Source organism: Dermochelys coriacea, chromosome 5, assembly GCF_009764565.3.
Source record: "Dermochelys coriacea isolate rDerCor1 chromosome 5, rDerCor1.pri.v4, whole genome shotgun sequence".
Classification (NCBI taxonomy): Eukaryota; Metazoa; Chordata; order Testudines; family Dermochelyidae; genus Dermochelys; species Dermochelys coriacea.
Genome location: NC_050072.1, coordinates 61,711,328 through 61,735,170, shown reverse-complemented (window position 1 = coordinate 61,735,170; position 23,843 = coordinate 61,711,328). Strand labels below are relative to the sequence as shown.

The following is a 23,843-nucleotide window of genomic DNA, read 5'->3' as shown; positions in this document are numbered from 1 at the left end:
ACAACAGTCTCAAACAAAATTCCAGGTGAATATTAGTAATTAATATGGAAGTGCACTGATGAACCATTTTCTTGTTAAAGAATTTTGGACCTAGTGCTGCAGTGTCAACATTTTAACCATATTACAGTATTGGAATGAAGAGGGAAACTTGCAATAATTAGAATTTCTGCTTCTTGGCATTTAATTATGGAAACACTGGATATTTTTTGATGTCTTAGTAAAGTGCCATAAATGAAATGACCCTTTCTTTTCTGCACTTACTGTAATTTACTTCTCCATCATGCCATGAAAAAGCCAAGGGCATGGCATAAAGATGATGGTCAAGAACAAGGTTCCAGAGATTGGGAGAAGAACAAAAATAAATACATTTAAATAACTTAAACATTTTTTTGGTCAGGATGGATTTTCATTAAGTCAAGCTTTTACCAGGTAACTATTTGCTTCAAGAAAGAATCTGTGAAATCTGCAACATATTAAACCTGATTCACAGCTTCATAAACTAGTTCTCTCTCATTTTCAGTTAAAATCTATAAAGAGAGAGAATTTTCTTTAGTTTACAATACAGAACATGGATGCAACTGTAGCTTTTAAAGATCTGAGAAAGTTAAGTAATGAAGAATTAACATTTATATTGTGTCAAATTTTATTCCTGATCATATTTGCTATTATTTATTTATGCTGACTGCAAAGCTATCACTTTTCATTCAAAGGATGACATTTCATAGAATCATAGGATACAGCAGTAACATCAAAATGGGCACTTTAAAACACTGGAAAATTTTGACATTATGTGGGCATTTGGGCCATTATATGCAGAAAACTTGAGCTTTCCTACAGGATTTGCCAATTTTATATTTTCTATTTATTATAACCTATGTCATTAAATTTGATCTTTTGTGTAAAATTTCTGAAAGTGTATGTCCTATTGAGTTTTGAGTCTAAGACACTTAGGTGATTTTGAAAATGTTATCCTTTTGTTTTTCCAAATGCCCTGATAATGTAAATTCAGCATTTAGCTTGGATCCTTTCTCCTGTTGACTTTTGAGTTGCATTTTGAGTTGAACTCCTCTATTCAAATGAATGGGAAACCTGAGTCTACCCCTAGAATTTCACAAAGGAAGTAGAGAAAATCCCTTCTGGAAAGCAGCATCAGCCCCTTGACAAGTTATATAGTGAGATGAGTTTTAAGGCCCACTGTATGATGGTAAATCCTCCCCACTACCTTTTCCATTCCCCCTCTCAGTGGGACCACATAAGAACATGCCCAAAGGTTCATGGAATTTGGGTTGACATATTTGTTTTTTATTGCTCTGAATTATAAATAGATTTTATGTGAAATAGATTTCAAGAAATATGTAGTACTCACTCCTAAACACCAAAATTGAAAAAATCCTTTTAATCTTCTGGGTTTTCAATAGGGAGTGTAAAATCCGCCCACCACAACCGATGATCAAACATAAGTCTTACTACCCAAACCAAGCATCAAAGGTCAAGTAAACCAAGCTAAGTGGTTTAACAGTAGGTAGAACAGAAAAAAAGTTTGTCTCTATGGTCTTTCGCAGACTGTATTTTACCCTGTATAAAACAGGACTGTAGTATATAGTATGTAGTCTTGTTGGAGTGTCATACAACTACTATACTTAGAGAAGTCTGGGGAGGACTGAAACATTGTTCTTCATTTTTCCTCCAGCTATAATTAAACCATCAGTACATGAATGTGTATGACTGGTAATTGGAATGCTATAGAGTTAGAGTTCTGAAAACAATTCTCCCACCATTAAGTCCCCTCATGACATTCTGTAAGAGTTGCTTGAAAAAAAGACAAACCTATTATGTGTATGTTCAAAAAATGGAAGTGCAATGTCTCTTTTAAACAATGGCTTCATCCATTTTGCTCAGTACAATATCCTACAAATTTGCATCATGACAAGTATTTCTGATAATAAATTGTAAAACATATCTGAGATTAAATTTTGTCCTTAAAGCAGGCATTACTGAGCTATTTTGCAACAACCCTGTTGCTCAAAGTGACCTAACTTGTAAAATTGGAATTATTCTACTTTAACATTGGTTTAACAGTCAGAAGAATATTACTTTTTTGTAAGGAAAACTTCTGATGTAGAAAGTAACATTCTAAAGATTTTTTTTTTAACACACATACTCAAACACAGACATATATTGTGCTAGTCACTATTCAGGAAGAATGACCATCCATTACACAGTGAAATCTAAATATACTAAAAATTACCTCATAACAACAGCATTGCTTCTTCATTCCTGCCCCTCAACAAGATCTTTACCTTATGGGATAGAAATTGAATGTGAGAAAGGACCAGGAGTGCATATGTTCGCTGGCTTGCAGCCTCTTCCAGATTCAGTGGATTATGATGGTAGCAGCAGGAAGACATGCTGTTATGTTAGATCTTCAACTCCATTTACTTTCTATATATTATTTTAGCAAAAGGAACAATTTTATTCTTCCATTTAAACTGTGATCACCTGAGACCTCCCATTTTGAAGAGGGTCTGAGACCTTCATTATTCTACTTTGTAATTTGAGGATGGAATTTCTTATTAAAAAATAGCATGCCAGGCTATGCATATTGGAGTAAAGTTCTAGCAAAGTTACATTAAAAGAGTTTGTGTCATTGTGAAGGAAAGAAGACCTACCAACACTGAGTTGGTTCATAAGAATGAGTCAATTATTTAAAGATTCAAGATGCAATATATCTTGTGTTCTGCTTCCACATTATTTACTTATTTGTTTTATTTATACATAGAGATTTTAAAAATGTATTTCATTCCAATTAAACCATCATCCTAGGGCGTTCTTTTAACAGGTCTTGTAATAGTGAGAGTAGTTTTCAGGAAATTTAATGTAAATCAGATTCAAGAGACAGTTAATTATATTAGAGATATAAGTCAAAACCTTTCTCTTAGTTATTCCTATGCAACTTCATAGGCAAGACGTGGTCCTTATAAAATAATTATTCAAATAACACTCCAAGAGTAAGTAATGAGAGTGGATGGTCTGTAGTGTTTGAGTAAATAATTTTCCTTTTTACTCTGCCATCTGTATTGTATAGTATACTTTTTAATTAAAGTGTACTTTGGAATAGGACTGAAATTTTTGGAGCATCGCCAAACATGGTTTAATAGTTATAAATACTGGAGTTAGAAGTACACCTCTACCCCGATATAGCGCAACCCAATATAACACGATTCGGATATAACACAGTAAAGCAATGCTCCGGTGGGGCAGGGCTGCGTGCTCCGGTGGATCAAAGCAAGTTTGATATAACGCGGTAAGATTTTTTTGCTCAGCGTTATATCTGGGTAGAGGTGTACTGGTTTTTAGGATGTCATAAATTCAGACACATCCTTAGGTTCAATGGGTAGGGTATCCCTATGCTACTGACCTGAAGGATGCTGCACTAGGAGCTCTGCAACTTTTACACCATCATTCAGGTGTGGAGATTAGTCCTGGTACTCATGCTTCCTGCAAGGATTCTGTTCCTCTCTTCAGCCCCTCCTGAACAAACGTTACCAGTAATTATGAACCTGTGAACTATAATATTGTTTGATGCATTTGTGATGCAGATTACAAAGTCTGATATGATCTTTTGGTCCCCAAACCAGAAGGATTTGAAGTATCATGGCAGTTAAATATTTAACCATATTGTGTCAAAAGAAGGTAAGGCTTCCAGTGTTAACTTTTGATGATCTATCAAGAGTAATGTGACTGAGTATTGGAGGGAGCCACATCCTTTTATCCCATTTGTGAAATGTTGAAGTGTTTTGGTTCTGTGTTGTAGGGAAAGATGGTTTTGGAGGTTTGGATTAGTGCCTCAGGTGATGCAAATATGTTTAGGCATGTTGTATATTCTTATCTGTGCTAACAGATGTGTGATACCAAATGTGATACCAAATGAAAACATCAAACAGTATTGATTCAAGAATAGTAGGTGTTTGATTTTAGGGTGCCCAGCCTCTGTAACTTATAAATACCCAAAAGATAGACGAGCCACACCCCGTCTTGCACACACTCACTCTCCTCTCCAGTGCTATCGAGCACTCTCTCTGGTTTATCTGCTTGAGAGAAGCTCTGATGGGATGCAATGGTCAAAATACTGACTGGTGAGATGATCTTCCTTCAGATCTGCAGCTGATGTATCCAGTTTCCTCACATAAAAACATGTCACTTTCTAAAATACAGAAAATCTGTGAAAGCATATTAGGTACTGGGAAAAGTGAGATGATATAAATTGTGTAAAGTTATGCTAAATATTCTACTTTTCCGATATTTCTTCTAGGTGAAAGAAGAGACCTTAGCTTAAAGGAGATTCAGTACAATATTGGTATAAGCACATTCACAATGCATTATTAAAATATTAAAATATCATGAATAAAAATTGTAGTTCTATCATTTTTAGGGCAATTTTAACTATAAAAACTATATTTCTCGAGGTGCTTTCCAGAAATGGTTCCTAATTATGTATTAGTTGCAGTAGCACTAGTTCCAACAATTCTAAATCAGAAAATCTTGTGTATTTGCTGTGTGGTGCTAACGCTGTCCTTTGCTTACATGAATAATGCAGTTTGAATATTTGTCGTGTAGACTGGCAGTTTGGATAATCAATGCAAGTAAAAGAAGAGTTGAGAAAAATAAAATATGAGAAGCACTAGAAAAATGGTATTTCTAATTACAAAAAATTAAGCAGTAGTGTATGAATGATTTTACACTATTAATTGCTACATATATAAAATATAATTAGAAAAATGAGGCCTAAAATTAGCTTTAAAATTATCTGAGTCATGTTTGAATAAAGCTTGTTTGGTTTTTTAACTCACTGCATTTGTTTATGATAAATATTTGTTTTGTAAAGTGTAATGTAAAGCATGGCATATATATAGTTTACAACTGCATGCAAACTGATTTAAAAAGCATATTGGTGTGCCTCTTGTAAACTTGTGTCCTGTATCATGGTAATTTGTGCTATTGTGCATGTACGAAATTTTTCTAGCTCTTTCTCTAGCAAAGTTCAATGCACAGATTTCATCACTGGATAATTTACAAAGTAACTGCATGTTCCATTATATTTTCTAGAACTATAAACAGCTTGGCTAATGTTAGAAGATTAAAAATAAAATAAAAGCTAAAAATCCTCAAATATACAAATGTTACAAGGATGTTACTGATAAATGCAAATAAAACCTATGGTACTGATTTGTTTCTGAAGTGGTTTATCCCAAATGATTATGCATAATCTTAGTTTGATTTTAGAAAAAATATACCCATTGTTAAAATGTAGTTGATTTGTTTGTCCCCTTGAATTCTATTATGTATTTATGTATCTGCCTAAAGGTTAATAATGTCACAGAAAAAGAGAATGAAAGAATGGAATGGATTCAGGTCATGGAATGTTTTCAAATGATACCATTTCCTGCAGTTCATCTATCAGTCTGTTTTGTGCTATGCATTCATTTTATTGACTTCTAAGGAAAGTTGATTAGATTGTTATTGCTACAACTTTAAACTTATACTGCAACACCTGTGTTAATATTGATAAGTTCAAACATACAATCATGCGTTTCTGTAGCTAGAATACAAAATAAAGTTCTCAGAGATGAAATAGTATTAGATTTCTATCTGATTTAGCCTTGGGAGCCAATTGTCTCCTCACGTAGGCTGTTATCCAAAACACACTGTATTCAGTGCGTGGCAGTGTGGTACAGTAAATAGGACTCAGGAAATCTGAGTTCTTGAGCTGGCTCTGCGGTTGACTCAGAGTGTGACCTTAGTCAAGTTACTTAACTTCTGTATGTCCCAGTTTTCCTATTTGTAAAAATAAAGGTAATGATGCTTACCCAACATTGTAAAGCCCTTTGACATCTGTGGATGAAAAGTACTTGCTAAGATTTGAATATTATTTATTGAGGACAAAATTTGTCCCTTTAGGTTTAAACTATGCTTTGCAGCTTAAATAAATACACATGGGTTAACCATTTTTCTTCCAATTTTCCAGTTAAAGTTTTATTTTTGGTATGGAAAAGTCTCATGATTTATTTTAAGATTATCAATAACATACATCTTTCTCCCCCTCCACCTTTTTTTCCTCCATACAGTATTTTTATTTCCTGACTGTGAAATCTCATATTTTAAATCTCTTTTCAGACCACCTGAAAAAGAAAGTGACTAAAATTAAGCATAGTGCACAATTTGCTTATTTTGCAAGGGACAAAGAAAGTTTCAGTGGAACTTAATGCCATTTTATTTGTTCACACTAAATTAAAACTTACATTGCTAAAATAACATTAACCTTTTTATGAATATAAGGTACACAACTTAATTGCTCAAGTAAAATGCTTGATGTGGCAGTTGGAACTCAGCTAAATTGTCCCCCTGCATCCTGACCAGTAGAATCTATTCTATTCAGTGATTAAGAATTTGTGTCCATGCTCGTTCCTCCCTCAGAAATGATGTCCTTGGAATGCTAAATTTTGACAAATTATTCAGGTAATCTCATGTGGGCCTCTTTGTTTAGAAAGAACAAATATCATAATTTTGTAAGATGAATGCCAGAAAGTGTAGTGTGCCATTAATAAAAGGTTATTGGAGACCTTCAATTCTTCAGCAGTTTTATTATACAACATCCTGGCTAGACACTACACACCTTATAATACATCTTGCTTCTCAGTGCTGTGTATAAAATTTAACTATAAAAAAGGCAGAAAGTGATCAGTACTTCATAGCACAGCAACAAAATTTTGAATGTTCTAATTTCTTATCAGCAGAAAATAAAATCCAGAAAAATTTTCAATTGACCAAAGTCTCTTGAGCAGTCAAGGAGTGCTTGGTGCAAGTCTGGAGATGGACAGAGAACAACAACTTTAAGCAGCCTTTGTGTTCACCTGATCCTAGGATTAGGAGGCACTAGCCTGGAAGGAAGATCAAACTAAAGGCTGCTCTATTTTATGCCATCTGCTACTGGTGGCCAGGGATTAGCCAGACACATGGGAGCCCCAGTCACACATCTTTTCCCTCACCACTTTGCTACTAGAAGGGTAGTATTAAAGGTTCTATAGTGGCTGCACACCACACAAAGATGCCATTATGCAGGAGGTATCCACCTGTGGCTGTATCTGCTGTGCAAAGGAGCTAGAGTACTCTAAAGTATTGGAGCATGTGTTCCTAAAATTCAAAGCTTATTACTCAAGTGATCAGTCAAAAATTGCAATTGCTTTTAAAATAATTGATTTTTTTCATTGCTTTATCCACTTCCCTACTTTTTTTAATTTTAGACATTCTTTGCATTCATTACCTTAATTTCTCCAAAAATATTACGAGAACCAAATCCATCTGAAGAGTTTGCTTGAGTATGGGAGGGGGTTCTAGTTGCCTTGATTTCAGTCCTGCGTAGTTGTCACTGGAAAATATCTGTCACTACAGTAGCTGTGATTAAATGTGGATTGTCCCTTTGGAAGACAGTTAGCCTCCTTTTTTCTATCAGAGTCTGTCAGAGTAAAAGGTAATTAAAATGTTTTATTTATTTACAGACCATGCTAATGAGGAAGAGTTGGAAAAGATCAAGTAAGGTAATTCTTAGCATGTGGTCATTTAGCATTATTTTTTAGAAGATTGATACGCCATGCTAAATATTTCTCTTTGTATTGCATACCATGGCACAGGATTTATTCTCTATTGAAGTTATATTTTTATATAATTTTGGGGACAACTGAGTGAGCCTTTTCAGTAATAACAAAACTACTCAAGTGTGTTTTTACAACCTTTTAACTTGTCTCAAATCCATTCAAACACGTCCAGTTATTTATGTAAATGGCAACCGTGGCAATGTTTTCCCTAACACTGGTAACCTATCATGTATGGTAAATTTTCTTTTGTACACAACAGGGCCTAAAAATAAAAGTTCATGTGCTAAGCTGAAAGATATGTGAGGGTCTCTGTGTCCCAATATCACTTAAAATCAAATTAGAAAAAAATAGTTAAATTGACAGAAACATTTGCAAGCATAATTTCAATCTTGATAGGTCTAAGGAATTAACTCCTCTAACCACAGGACAGACACAGGATAAGCAAGAGTAGTCAAGTTTTCCTACTGTACCCCAACTCCAACAATGAGCCTCAACTGTTATTTTGAGGGACCAGGTCAGGGAGTATCAAGTGGTAGCTGAATAGGCCCATCTCCAAGCCAGTTCAGATGTTGGACTTTCTGCTAACACTCTCCACCATAGTGTAAGCAGTTATGGTTGTGTATGCAATGTACAGATCTGGCTACTAAGACTTTGACTGAGATCACTAACACCAAACAAAGTTTAAGTTTTACATATTTTCTGTGCATGTTTCTGTAAAGTTAGTTCACACTTTAAAAAGCTTTTGTTGCTTTTTTTTAGGAACTGATACCACAGAAGTACAGTATGCTTTCTGATTAAGCATATACTGTGTATAGTATAGGTACTGCTCTTGAGGTGTATTCCTTTTTATTTATGTAACTTTAAAAAAAGAAGGAAAACAGCTCCAAGATTTGAAATTGACTGCAAAATCTGATTTTGAGATTAGCTATTTATCCTCTAAATTCCTTAAAACATATTAGCCATCCAAGGGCGAGTCTTATTTTTTTAAAAAAACATGGTTTACTTTTCTAGTATATAAAAAAACTTAACTATAGTGTCATTGCAGAGGGCAATTGTATATTACATACTCAATGGAAAATGCTTAAATCAATATTTTTATCATTTAATCATATTTAAAGTACAGAACTAGGTTTGCGAGTTCCTGGGTTCTGTTCCTGACACTCACGTAAACTTCCTATGTAAGCTTAAGCAGGCCACTTATCCTCTCTTTTTTCTTTTCCAAATCTGTAAAATGAAGATGATGGGTAATTATCTCACAGTAGTGTGATGAACAATAATTCATTGATGTTTGTACAAAACATTGAGCTTCTTAGATGGAAGATGCTATGGAAGTATGATTATTAATTTAAGCATTTTCAGCAATTTCCATAATACACAGGGAACTCGGATTGGAGTTCTTCTGAAGTGCTAATGAAATGTTGTTGTGGAGCTGGTGAAACACATTGATTTACGTATCCTGTAAGTGAAGCTTTAACTTCCAGTGTTTTAGTACCTTCATTCAAGTGGAACTTCCCTAGTTTGAAAAGCAATTTCTCATGCTTTATCTGCATTTGACGATGAGCAGTTGACAGCCTTGATAATCCAAAATGCTTGATGTCATAGTTAAGAATTCTCAAAAATGTCCTACCTATATGATTTGTTTTCTATTCACTTTCATGTTAGAGTCATTTAACAGCAATTTCATTTAACAGTTGCAGCTCTCACTGATAGGCATATAAAAACGTTTGGTACATACAGAATGTATTAATTTAAATATTGTATTCATGTATCTATAATTCACTGAAGCCAGATTCACTGGAGTTCATATACATAGAGGTGCTTCTATCACATATATGATGATGATAGTCAGGTGATAAACTGCATTTATTGTGCAGCTTAGGCCATTTCACTTGCACTTTGCCTATTAATCCATCTTCACCTGTACTATTTCTACAATTGCAAATCTCTGAATTTGAAAAAGTTGAAGTTGAAAAAACTTCAAACAGCTGCCTTTTTAAATTAAAAAAAGCAACCTGTACTAAAGATGTTTTCTTGTCTTCACAAATATAGAATTTCTTCCAAAAATTGCAATAAGCTGAGATGTGGGATGGATCAATATTAAATGAAGTATCACTGAGGTTTAAGGAATGTCTGGAAATAGGTACTTTATATTATTGTGTAGGAGGGAAATCTTCCGCTCCACCCCTCTTCAGTGGGACACAGTACTTATTTGTGGACCTAGGAGCTTGAGATATCAAACCCTAAGATCATGATATGATTTATTAGAAAAGCTATTAGAGATAACTTTTAGGTGTATCTAAAATGTATTAAGTACATTTTTAACCCTCCAAGGTCTTTATAGTTGCACCTATAGTAAGGGAATCTGGCTTTACGGATTGTGAGTTATGAATTGCTTTTATAAACTCCCTAAAACATTCTAAAAATAGTTTTTCAGTAATTAATTGTAATAATTTGTACTTATGAGAGTCAGCACTATGTCTATGTGGTGAAAAGAACAATACTAGCTTTTCAAGTTCTTTCCAGCACAAAATACTGTGATACAACTATTAATATAACTAGAGCTTTCATGAACAAAGAACATCAACTTGAATTGGTTGGTTATGAAAATGTATTGGAAAAATAGATTCATTTCCAGTCCTTCTCCATCCAAAGGGAAGATGATGTCCAAGGCCCTTAGTAAACTGTTGGCCGACTATCAATGAGTGTCTCATTTGCATCTTTTAATCTTTTGCCTTTATAACTTTTTATACTCCTATACAGTGCAATGCTATCTGGAAAGGGTTAAAAATATCTCTTCTGTATTATTGAGCCTGAAGGAAGTAATAATCATAGAGAGAAATGAGTAGCATTGTTTTTTTTAATGTAGTATTTATCCTTTTTGTACAAGATACAGCATTTCCATTGCTTAAGTACTCATTCACTATTTTCCTCGTCTTGACTTCCATTGATGAGGTTTCTTTCTTTCTCAGCTATGCTGCCAATAATAGGCTTTTTTTTCCCCCCAGATAAAATCTTATTACTTCTGCCACTCACATAATGTGAAATTGGGTTTGTTTAGTGTTGAAATCAAAAGGATAAATAGTAAGCCTGTGGCCAGTGAAACAGTAAATGAACTTCAGTATTGATTTATATGTTACCCAGAGCAAATGTGTTATCTGCCCAAAACCAAACATCATCTGATCATAATAAGAAACAGGAAGGGGATAAAAATCTGCAAAAACAAAAAAAGTGTTTCTATGGCAAAATGTTAGATTATTAGTGTTTACTCACGCTAATAATTGCTAACTTTACGTCTCACAGTGAGAGTAGTGTCTGTAATGTACACATTTACGATCCAAGTTTATTATTAAAAAAACAGGTTTCAGAGTAGCAGTCGTGTTAATCTGTATTCGCAAAAAGAAAAGGAGTTCCCCCCTGTATTTTCCACTGAATGCACTGAAGTGAGCTGTAGCTCACGAAAGCTTATGCTCAAATAAATTTGTTAGTCTCTAAAGTGCCACAAGTACTCCTTTTCTTTTTATTAAAAACAGATGATGTAATTTTATCTGAATTCAGCAATTGGTTGGGATTTTTTTTCTTTGTGTAGACTTGGAAAAGCTAAAGGCTTTCCTAATGATTATTTCTTTAACAAAGCTGTATTTTAGATAAAAATGCAGTCCACTCTCATGAAGGATATGGGGATGCCTGTAATATTTTATAAATATTGTATGTCCCATCCATTTGTTTGATATCGTAGTTTTTGCTATATGAATACAAGGGGTTAATTCAAGCTGAAGTTGCTTGTATCTATGCAAGAAGGGGGTCGAGAGCTTCAACTAGCCTGTTTACCAGCCCTTGAAGGACAATGCAAGTGTAATTTGCTTTTGAAGTTTTACCTCTGACTGGGTGGAGTCCAGCAGTCTGACTTGTAACCACAGGTGGGAGAATCAGAAGAGAGAAAAAATATAAAAACGATCTTTGGAGAGTAGGACAATTTCTTAAGGACAGGGCAGAGAGTGAGGAAGAGTCTGATGGGGACAGATTAGAAGCCTGTGTCGCTTTTTCAGTAGATAGATTTATACTTTGTGATTCTGAGCACCACTCACATAAAGGGCCCCCTAAACATAAAAGTAGACCGCCTCAGTTGGAAAACATCTTTCAGTGGAATGATCTCTGAACCAGGCAGTTTTTCAAGAGATTGCTTTAAGGTTCCAACATCTGAATATAGATTTTTCAGCAATATCATCAAATTGCAAGATATCACTATTCTTTTACTGAGAGACAGACTAAAAAGCAGTAATGAATGTGCTATCTTTAGTGGCCTTCTGTGCTACTTTATGCATTTTACCAATTCCCTTTCTATCAAAGTAAGTGATGAATGTGCTTTTGGGGTAAAATCCTTTCTCACGGACTTCAGAGGGGCCAGGATACCTGAGCAATACATAAAATTTTTGAATTTACTGATGTTCTGGAAAAAATGTGGACCACAAGATAGTGCTTTTCCTACAAGAAGTTCTCTCTTGGTGTTAGAGCCAGTACCCTCACGGGACATATATCTTCTTGTATCAAACTTTTGTACTCCAGGGGAGTAGTACCTCATCACTCAGCTTCAAATATTCAAATTCCTTAAACTGCAGAATAGGTGAATCCACCCAGGAAACTCAGTGCTATACCGCAGGCATTCACAGGCCCACTAATCATTTACACCCATTGCGAATCTAGTCCAGGCTATGTACAATGTCACTTTATTTCCTTACTATTATGCTAGAAGTCCCAGCAGCAGTTATGTCCACACACATTCTCAGAGCTGGGAGCAATCTAGCTGGAAACTTACTGTTGCATTTTTCTTGGCATTGCTGACATAGTGGAGTCAATTTATAAGGGAATTTTCCATTTCACAATATTTTATACTTGCCATTTTATCCTTAAACAGGATTCAAGAAGTCTGATTTTTCTCTACTTTCATCTTTGACAGAGGTATCATTTCTACCAGATATAAAATTGAATGAATTCAATTTACAAAATCAGGGATTTAATCGCACTTTAGGGACCCAAAGCCCAGTCCTAGATCAATGGCCACATTCTTAGTATAGAAGGCCAGCATGTCCAGCAAAGATAGTATGCAAAGTGGCAACATGGACCAACATCCAAACATGAAAGCTGACCATACAAGCTGCCCTACACAGAATTTTTCAGGAATATGATGCTCCAAGCCATGGTTCCGCCTAAATCCTGATAGTCTCTTTTTTTGTCTGTTAGTATTCATTTACTGTTCTTCTCTCTTGTATTTTTACTACTGGCTGCACCAAATAATTTGGTCATTGGGCACACCAACTCAATAGAGAATGGAAAATGTTGACTGATCTGTCGATTTCTCTTCTCTGAGAAAGGCATGTCCAGGGAACTGTCCCTCCTTATTCCTTTGTATATGAATATGTTTTCTACAGTTGGATTTACAATATTGTAAAGTAAATCCAAATATATCCAATTAGCTTCTCAACTGAGAAGATATCTGACATACAGCTGTTCCATTTAGTCTTGCTGAAGTTAATCAATTACTAGTCATAGAATGCTTTGAAAGGGACCTCCAGGCTGGGCCCACATATGACTGTTAAAATATATTTTATTCTTTCTGCCTCTGGCATGACCAACAGGGGACCCTACCTCACATGCAAGTTACAAACCCAAAATGATTTGACCAGTGTAAGGACAAAGCACATAAACCAGCATAAGAACAACTGTTAGACAAACACCTGTCAGGGATGGTCTACGTAATACTTAGTCCTGCCGTGAGTGCTGGGGACAGGACTAGATGACCTCTCGAGGTCCCTTCCAGTCCTATGATTCTAATTTCCGTATCCACTATGGTTAACTGATAGTTCATGGAATTCAAATAACCGACTGTGTGCAGGACATTGTAATGATTTAGAAATAGGCAAAATAGTCATCCTGGATGTTGGAAGTGAGAGAGAAGTGCAACTCATTGCTATTGGAACTGTGGTCTAAATCCTCCTAAGCTGGAGTCAGAAAATAGGCTGGTTTTATGCAAATACAGTATGTCCACCCTTTCTGTGAGTTTCACTTAAGAAGCCGTGGTAGAGGAATGATTAACATCAGTGTCTAAAGTAAGCCTCCTAACAGGCAACTGAGAAAGTCTCAGTTTAATTCTGGCATATGACAGTGTTGCCTTTCATGCAGTGTGCAATGTCTGCACCAGGTTACATATCCAGATTTGGAGCTGGGTAAACTAGAACATTGGTTTATCAACAGCCATTATAGAGTCAAACTTGTGTTTACCATTAAAAAGTCTGAATCTTTCAGCACTAACAACACAATGTTATGCAATTACCACAGTTTTTCTTTAAGCTTTGAATAGGATACGTCTGTGGTAACTTACAACAGTTGCCAGATGTTGACTTGATAAAGGCTTCTACTTTATAATATTATAAACATTCTTAAAGGCCCTGACTAAGGACTGGTACACACCTAAAACTTAAGCTGACCCGGTTATGTCACCGAAGGCTGTGAACTATTTTGTGCCCTCTGCAATGTAGTTAGGTCGACCTAACCAACACAGGAGATGCAGCTACTGTAGAATTCTTCTATCAATCTGGCTACTGCCTCTGCAGGGATGGATTTACTACAGAGATGGAGAAACCCCTTCCATCTCTGTAGCAAGCATCTACACTACAGTGCTATGGTGGTGTAGCTGCACTGCCTCTTGTAGTGTAGACGTACCCTCAGGTGATTAAGCAAGTGCCTAACTTAGAGCATGTGAGTAGTTTTGGGCAAATTCTTGAGGAGTCCACTGGAGGTACTGGTTGTCCAATATGATGAGTAGAGCTGGATGGAAAACACAATATAACTGCCATTGGGAAAAATGTGGGGGAAAATATTAATCGCGAATCAGAAGAAAAATTCAAATATTTAAAATTTTTCATGGGAGCTAAATTCTAAAAAAAATCTGTTTTTGGAGAACCAAAAAAGAATTTTTCATCCTGCTCCCAGGGGCTACCCAACTCCACAGGGAGAGTCATACTGTTTAGGTAGGTTTCAGAGTAGCAGCCGTGTTAATCTGTATTCGCAAAAAGAAAAGGAGTACTTGTGGCACCTTAGAGACTAACAAATTTATTTCAGCATAAGCTTTCATGAGCTACAGCCCACTTCATTGGATGCATTCAGTGGAAAATACAGTGGGGAGATTTATATACATAGAGAACATGAAACAATGGGTGTTACCATACACACTGTAACCAGAGTGATCACTTAAGGTGAGCTATTACCAGCAGGAGAGGGCCGTGGGGGGGCTGAGGCTGGTAATAGCTCACCTTAAGTGATCACTCTGGTTACAGTGTGTATAGTAACACCTGTTGTTTCATGTTCTCTATGTATATAAATCTCCCCACTGTATTTTCCACTGAATGCATCCGATGAAGTGAGCTGTAGCTCACGAAAGCTTATGCTCAAAAAAATTTGTTAGTCTCTAAGGTGCCACAAGTCCTCCTTTTCTTACTGCTTAGGTAGTTGGGACGCTAAGAAGCCTGGGTTCTCTGGTAACCCATCATGTAAGTGGCCAAGGAGCTGAGGGTTTGTAAGCCCTGGGACCGTGACTCCCCAGCAACCTGTTAGACAGATTGCTGAGGAGCTGGGGAGTCCAAGGAGGCAGGCAGACAAACAGGCAGAAAACCTGCCTATCTGCCTGGTTTTCATCAAAAGTTTTGAATGAATCTGCACATTCCCATGGAATGTTTTGATTTCATCGAATCAGCATTTCTGATGGAAAACCAACCAATGCTTGCTGTGATCAGTGACATAATTCTGTCTTTCCATAAACAGCTTTATTTTACATCTATACATACCACTTGCACTTTGCACTCTCATGAGTGTCTAATTAATATGCTAAGTGCACTTAAGCACAGTTTGCATGCCAAGAAAAGAATCCAGCTGCTGATGCTTTTTTATGTAAGACTCTTATTATCATCAGTTTGGCAGAGGAATTTTAATGCAAGACAATACCTTATAGCAAAAGCTTGCCAAAATAAGGCCCTGGAAGGGAATATTGTTCATTTAAACTGAAAATTATTTTCAGCTCAGTAATGGCCTGCTCTTCTCCCATTGAAATCAACAGCAGAATTCCCATTGAAGTCAACTGAAGCAGGATTGGGCCTTAAATCTGGAGAGCATAGTTAAATTTGATATATTAATGACACATTAAAATACATCAGTAAAATCCTCTAAGTGCCTTAATTTAAGGAAAGGTGCAGTAACAGATTATCTTGCATGTTTAGTCAAACATAATGGAAAAAAGTAGTTATTTGACAATTATCAGCTCTTCTCTGTCATGTCATGATGTACTGGTAAAATTTAGGGGAAAATGTGAAGATAGGAAATTGTCTTCTAAAATAAGGCCTTTGCTCTTAATTAGGTCTGTCGTCAGTATAATTTTTTAGTTCCAATCTATAGTTTGAAGTAGCAAACTTTATGGGTTCAAAAAAACCTTCCCTCTCTTCCCTCTTTCACCTTCAGTTGCCACGGAAAAGTTGTTTTGAGCTCTGGTAGTGCTCCATTAAGAATATTATCTACCATGTTAGTACTACAGTATACAAAACTGGTATAATAAAAAAGAGACTGAAGTCCATTCTCCATCACTTCAGCTAGAAATATTTTGAATTATAGCAAGTTTTTATTTTAATTAGCAGCATACCAGTAAAAATATTTTGGCATCCTGCAGTGTGTGTTTGGAAATTACTTTTGATTCACCAGACCTACAAATTATAGTAAAATAGTTACGACATTTATTGCCAAAAGAAGGATGAATATTTACGAATGTTGTTCCTAAATATTTATTTTCCTTTCCATTTACAACATTAAATTATACACTTAATTTTAACTTGCGTTACAGTCACAGTTTTTGTCAGAACTTAGTGACAGGATTGTGTATGTTGTCTAAAATATACATTTTCATATATTATAATTTATAAAAAGTATTTGTGGTAACAATGCAACATTTGCTTTGCCCATCTCATTGATTTTTTTTAAATGTTGTGTGCACTTCCAGAACAAGTCTAAATTTGTACAAAGTGAAAGGCTGAAACTGGTGGCTGGATGAGATGATGATTTTGTGCCTGATTCAAGATGTTTAAGTGTGTAGTCACTGATTTCTTTTTCCCAATGTTGGCAGCATTGTCAAATAGTTTCCCTTATTAGAATGGAGGCACAGCTTCCAGTGTTGCATGAGGCTTCATGAGCTGAGAATAAAAATGGGAAATAGCACATTATATTATAAAGATTATGGAAGCAAATAAAAACACTAATTTGTGTGATATTTCTTAATTCAGAAAATGATTAATATGTTGCAATAATAATTTAGTATAATTTGGAAGTGGGAGGGGAATGATAATTTTTAAAAGTACCTTAATCTATAAAATATGAGAATTTTCACTTTCATAAAATAGCCACATCTAGATGTCAATTTGTCAGCAATAAATGATGTTTACAGAAAAATTACTGGGATGATAGCAGGTAAGAATCAATTGCAGAGCAAAACGCTTGAGAATAGTGGCTACCACACTAATATTTGAAAAGACAAGAGATTCAGTATGACTTATATTTGTGTTAAATGTGAGTGGAAGAAGAGGGCCTATCTGGTTAATTATCAAAACAGGTAAGAAATATTTCTGTGTAAATGTTAACATTTTCAGTGTTCAATCTCTGTTTCACAAGTTCAGATGGGTTTAAGTACAAGTGTCCACATGGTTTTGATAATTACTTTAGTTCAGTCCTGGAATTCTTGAATGGAAGAGCACTATTGATGTTACCAAAATGCACAAATATATGTTGAAGTTTAATTCCATTTTCTCTTTGCAGAGATTGAACATGCACTAAACTTAGTCAACAGACTCACTTTGGTGAAAACATACTAACTTTCTGCAATATTTGTAACACATGTGAAAAGAGCAGTTACATCACTAACTGAAATATTCAAACACAGTTAATTTATTTCTGGCATTTACACTAAACTGTTGTATTGTACTGGATAGAAGACAAAGACTATATAATGACTCTCCTTTATTGTTGACCCTAATTCTAGAACTACTTGATGTGGTGATGTGCTTTGTAAATCAGAATGGGAATTATCATTAAGATGGCTTCAGAATTATATAATACTACAAGTAGGCAGGAGGGAATACTGACAGTGGAAATACTTCCTTTGATGCATGTACACTTTGTGGCATGCTTCTTTTACTGAATCTTGAAATGTCAGGTTAAATTATGGATAGCCAATCATATCAAACTACTGCAAACAAGGACGCTTCGTCTGAATTTCTGAGAGAAAACAAGATATCAAGAACGAATTTGAGAGAACATTTTGTAATCAGGACCTATGTTTTAAAAAGGATACAAGGATTTTTCCACAACCAGTGAGGCTGTTCCCTAAATTCCCTTTTGGCACATGTGGCTAGTAGATCCACTAGTAGTTGTACTTAAAAGTTTAATTAAGCTTTTAATTTTTTGTTTTGTTTCTAAATTCTCCATTCTCAAGTAATGGTCAAATTAGGAAGTGACCTACATAAACATCAACAAAGGGATGTCTGCTGAGAATATAAAATGGTGCCTCTGTAAGATTGCCCCCCCCCGTGTTTTTGCATAATAGTCAAGTGTTTGTGGGTATAAGAATCATTTTAGGGACTGTAGATTGTTGTCATTTACACAGCCATTCTGAACTTTATTTTCCTCCTCTTTTGTAGTCCTCTTCCCCCCCCCCCTTCCTGCTTCTCATAGTGCTTTGCATTATTTTAATCAAGGTTTCCTCTCCCATAATATTTTTGGCATTCCTTTTTCAGTTCACTCGTTCATACAATGCCTCTTCATCAGATCTTAAAAAATGTATTTAATTGAAGCATAATTATTCCTGTCGGCCGGGGGAGGAGTTTATGTCCTGGAAAGCAGTGACTCCAAAAAAAGATTTGTGGGTAGTGGTGGATAATCAGTTGAACACAAGTTCCCGATGTGATGCTGTGGCCAAAAGAGCTAATGCGATCCTTAGATGAATAAACGGGGATCTTGAGTAGGGGTAGAGAGGTTATTTTACCTGTGTATTTGGCCCTATATTTGATTTATAAAAAAAAAAACAAAAATCTACAGATAGGTTGAAAAGTTTGTTTCCCTTATGTTTCAATAAATGCTGGAAGAATAAATTACAAAAGAAATGTTTGCATATTTTAACTAAATCTGTTTTTTCTTTAACCTGAAGTTTCAGCCCCAGAGTTTACGCCTGTCAGACATGCACAGAAAATCTCAGCTCTGGAGAGGAATAGTCAGTATCACTTTGATAGAGGGATGTGAACTGAAGGCCATGGATGCAAATGGATTGAGTGATCCCTATGTGAAGTTCCGGCTGGGCCATCAGAAGTACAAGAGTAAGGTAACTTCTTTTAACTGTGTTTGTACTTAACTTCTGGAGTTTTGTTGTATTACTGCTTAGGTTTTACAGCACCTAGAACCTTTGTATAGTTGTCATTTATTACTACTAAAATTGAGATAAATATGTGAATGAAGAAAATGAAGCATTGGAAAAAGAAGTAATTTTTATTTTATTTTTCAATATGCCAAATACAGCAATATTATGGTAACATGCTCAGGAGTTTATGTTTACTCCCAATACTCTCATGGAGGGATTCAGCCAGTGCTGGGCTCTCGTATGCCCCATTGCAGGGGTTGTTGATGCCTGTGAAAGTGATTTCCATCTGCATGGGACTTAAGCACCTGCAGATCAAACCAATCTGGTTTGTGTGTTTGGGTGTACCGCAGGAACTGGTCACCCACTTACAACATCTATCCCTGTTACAGGACACTGACTGCAAGTAACAGCACAGTTTGGGGTTTTTTTAATTTATTTTTCCTTTCCTTTTTCATTGTCCTAATTAATTGGTCAGATTTCCAGGCTGTTGTGAGGAAGGATTAAAACTAGGGCTGTTAAGTGATTAAAAAATTAATCATTATTAATTGAAGTTTTAATAGCACTGTAAAATAATAAAATACCATTTACTTAAACGTTTTTTGGATGTTTTCTACCTTTTCAAAGATACTGAGTTCAATTACAACACAAACAAAGTATACAGTGCTTACTTCATATTATTTTTATTACAAATATTTGCCCTGTAAAAAAGATGTACAAAAGAAATGTGTAGTATTTCAATTCACCTCATACAAATACTGTAGTGCAATCTCTTCACCATGAAAGTTGAACTAACAAATATATAATTATTATTTTTACATAACTGCACTCAAAAATAAAACAATGTAAAACTGTAGAGCCTACAAGTCCACTCAGTCCTACTTCTTACTCCTCCTTTAGAGGAGCTGTCTTGGCTTATTGAAGAGGTAAGATTTTTTTATCTCAGAAAGTCAGTATTCTGGAGATGGGAGGGGTGTGAGTTGTGCAGGAAAAGGGTGAATTCTTGATGCTGCTCCTATTGGTTTGGATTTTGGGGCTTGCCTGCCTCCTGTCCAAAGAGGAAGACAGTTTCATCTTAGAAATCTGCATTCAGTGTTTGGAGGAAGCCGAGGGAAGAGCAAGCAATAATTTGTGTAGGAGGAAGTTGAGGGAAGGTTGCTTGCTGCTTCTGGAAGGATGGTTTCTGGTAATGGGCTCATCTCCTTTTACTGAGCTAAGTGGGCTCCCTTCAGCTGAGCAAGCCCTTGTTTCCAAGGGTGGATTTTACCTCAGGGATTTGGCATGCAGCAGGAGAGCAGAGGCTGGTGTAGGGAGCTGAGCTCATCAGGCCCCTCTTTTCTGAGTACCTCCCTGGAGTGATGGGCCAGCCGGGGGCAATGGGGCATAGCGCGGGGGGCTGGATGGTGGCAATGGGGCACGGCGCTGGAGGGATGGGGGGGTCGACCCTCAAAGTGAGGGGCTGGCTGGAGGCATTGGGGCACAGCCCGGGGGAGGTGAAAGGGGTTGGTCCTCATAGCGAGTGGCTGGGTGGGGTTAATGGAGCAAGCCATGGGAAGTGGGAAGGCATGGCCATGAGCATTATACTTTGTTTAGTTGTCAAGATGGTCAATATAAGCTCTGTGTTGCTCCCCCCCCCATGCAAAAATGTTTCTCTTTATCTTTTCAAACTGTTTTTCTCACAAACTCAGACTGTGGGGACTAGACAGTTTAGAATTATCTAATCAGCTATAGCTTAATAGCTACATTGTCATTGTTTGGACCAACAGAGGTCAGAAGACACCATATATTTTTTTGGAAAGAACATTGTGTTGAACATGGTTCCAAAGAAACTAATGAAATAATTTCTTTTCAAACATTTCAGATAAAATAACGTGCAACATATTTTCAGCTTGAAGAGTAAAAAAAATTACTTTTCTGTGTTACATGTCTAAAAAGTAATCTTTTAATGCAATGTTTGCTTTGACCAGCCTGGGCAAAACAAAGGATGACATAAAGACTAATAGAGCAGCCAAAACCACTTTTTTTTTCCTTTAGAAAACCCCCATAGGGAATGTTTTCCCTGTTTTTTTTTTAATCTAGGTACTTTTTTCAAGTACCATTTTTCCATACCCTGGGTTTTTTGCTTGAAACAAACAACTTCGCTTTTGTAGTTCCAAAGTGAATGACGCGATACTGATGGGAAGGGACAGTATGATTATGCTGTATAGTTTTAGAAACTGCCAGTTGTCTTCAGACAATTGTTCCATATTTCACATATTTCCATATTTTTTCTGACTTAGTGTCTTTATTCTGTAAGTACAGTTGGAATGAATGTTCCTTATTTTTATTATGCTGGTGTTTGGGCTTGAACCATAATTACTATATGGATGATGGACTCTTGTCTTATTTTGACCTTTTTACTCCCTGACTCTATGATTAACTTTTAAATTATAAGAAATTTTGAAATTATAATACCTATGCATTGTGTTGGCATGAACTCCTTATTGGATACCATAAAGCTCTTCAGGTGTTTGAAGGTCTGTTCATCATAGAATCAGTAGGGTGAAATCAGCTCTCCTGCATCCTCTTGCATCTCCCACAACTCACCAATCCATCCATTCCCACATAGAGGCTAGAATTAACAAAGTTAATTGCCACCTGTTTTATACAGAGTTGTTGAATGTTACTTATTTTGAATTGTTGGCATCTCTAAGCTGACACATTTTTATATGTACAAACCAAAACGCTGAAACCAAATTTTCACCCATACTTTAATGTTAACTTTTGGATATTTAGTTCTACTAAAAATGATTAAAGAAAGTACTTTTTAGTTCTTTCAAAGGTCTGTAAGACTCCTAGTGATAAATCCAGTGGAATTTGTGGCCTTTGTTGAAGTTAGTAGTTGCCCCATAACGCAGACATTGAGCCAATTTCCACTCCTGCTCAGTACAGGAGTTAACCACTACTATTAAGCTATGATGGAGGAGATTACTGCTTTCTCTAGAGAGGGCTCGGTTTATAGATTATATGTTTCTTCTTTGAGTAGCATTCCTCTGGGCCCAGTGAACATATGCTTCTGAGCTGAGATTTTCAGTAACAGAGCCCATTCAGTTCATACATCCACTTTAGACCTCCTCTTACCTTGGACTGAGGATGTCTAGAGTGGATGTGTGAGCTTCACAGACACACCGCTCTCCGTTCCTTCTCAACTGCCTGATGACCTGAGACTGAACCTTTATTTTACCTGGTCCCAATTTTTTTCCTGGAGTTCACCTTTGCTGTAACTTAGTATAGTTTAGTTTAGTGTAGTCTAGTACGTTATTTGTCATTATTAGTTGGATAAGCCCCCTTTCTATTTCTGTTGGGCTTTTTTTTATCTCACACCTTCTTCCCCCTCTTTTTTTTGGGTATGTCTACACTACAAAATTCGGTCGAATTTATAGAAGTTGATTTTTTAGAAGGCGATTTTATATAGTCAATTGTGTGTGTTCCCACACTAATGCACTAAGCACAGTAAGTCGGTGGAGTGCATCCACAGTACCGAGGCTAGCATCGACTTTCAGAGCGTTGTACTGTGGGTAGCTATCCCACAGTTCCTGCAGTCTCTGCCGCCCATTGGAATTCTGGGTTAAGCTCCCAATGCCCGATGGAGCAAAAATGTTGTTTCGGGTGGTTTTGGGTAAATGTCGTCAGTGGCCCCTCCCTCCATGAAAGCAATGGCAGACAATCATTTTGTGCCTTTTTTCTGTGCAGGAGCCATACTGCTTTCAGCAGACAGTGCAGTAGGACTGCTCACCCACCGCTTCCGCTGCCACTCTGCTCTCCTGGTGGTCTCACAGGGCCACTTCCGTTGCAACTCTGCGTGGCTGTTCTTGTCTCACCATACCATGGCAAGCATGCAGCCCGCTCAGCAGTTGTGTCCTGGCAGCAGACGGTCATCTAGTCTAGGCAAAACTAGTCATCCAACCACCGCTTCTGCTGCCACTCTACTCTCCTGCAGACGCCATACCATGGCAAGCATGGAGCCCACTCATATCACCGCGGCAGTTATGAGCATTGTAAACACCTCGCACATTATCATGCAGTATATGCAGAACCAGAACCTGCAAAAGCAGGCGAGGTGGCGATGGCAGCACAGTGACGAGAGTGATGACGACATGGACACAGACTTCTCTCAAAGCACAGGCCCTGGCAATTTGGACATCCTGGTGGCAATGGGGCAGGCTCATGCCGTGGAACACCGATTCTGGGGCTGGGAAACAAACACAGACTAGTGGGACTGCATATTGTTACAGGTCTGGGATGATTCCCAGTGGATGCGAAACTTTTGCATGCGTAAGGGCACTTTCATGGAACTTTGTGACTTGCTTTCCCCTTCCCTGAAGCACAAGAATACCAAGATGAGAGCAGCCCTCACAGTTCACAAGCGAGTGGCGATAGCCTTGTGGAAGCTTGCAGTGCCAGAGAGCTATCGGTCAGTTGGGAATCAATTTGGAGTGGGCAAATCTACTGTGGGGGCTGCTGTGATCCAAGTAGCCAACGTGATCACTGAGTTGCTGCTATCAAGAGTAGTGACTCTGGGAAATGTGCAGGTCATAGTGGATGGCTTTGCTGCAATGGGATTCCCTAACTGTGGTGGGACAATAGACGGAACTCATATCCCTATCTTGGCACCGGACCACCAAGGCAGGCAGTACATAAACTGAAAGGGGTACTTTTCAATGGTGCTGCAAGCACTGGTGGATCACAAGGGATGTTTCACCAACATCAATGTG

The 23,843-nt window shown here is 36.9% G+C and overlaps 1 protein-coding gene across 6 annotated transcripts in view; it reads left to right on the top strand.

Moving 5' to 3' along the window:
* Nucleotides 1-23,843, top strand: part of MCTP1 (multiple C2 and transmembrane domain containing 1) — a 456,544-nt gene that overhangs the window by 231,990 nt on the left and 200,711 nt on the right. For 4 of the 6 annotated variants that reach the window (XM_038403494.2, XM_043514595.1, XM_043514597.1 and 1 more), the window contains exons 6-7: nt 7,557-7,595; nt 18,886-19,056. In XM_038403494.2, coding sequence (XP_038259422.1) covers nt 7,557-7,595; nt 18,886-19,056 — 210 coding nt within the window. The remainder of the gene's footprint in view (nt 1-7,556; nt 7,596-18,885; nt 19,057-23,843) is intronic. The other 2 variants (XM_043514593.1, XM_043514596.1) reach the window with 1 other exon arrangement.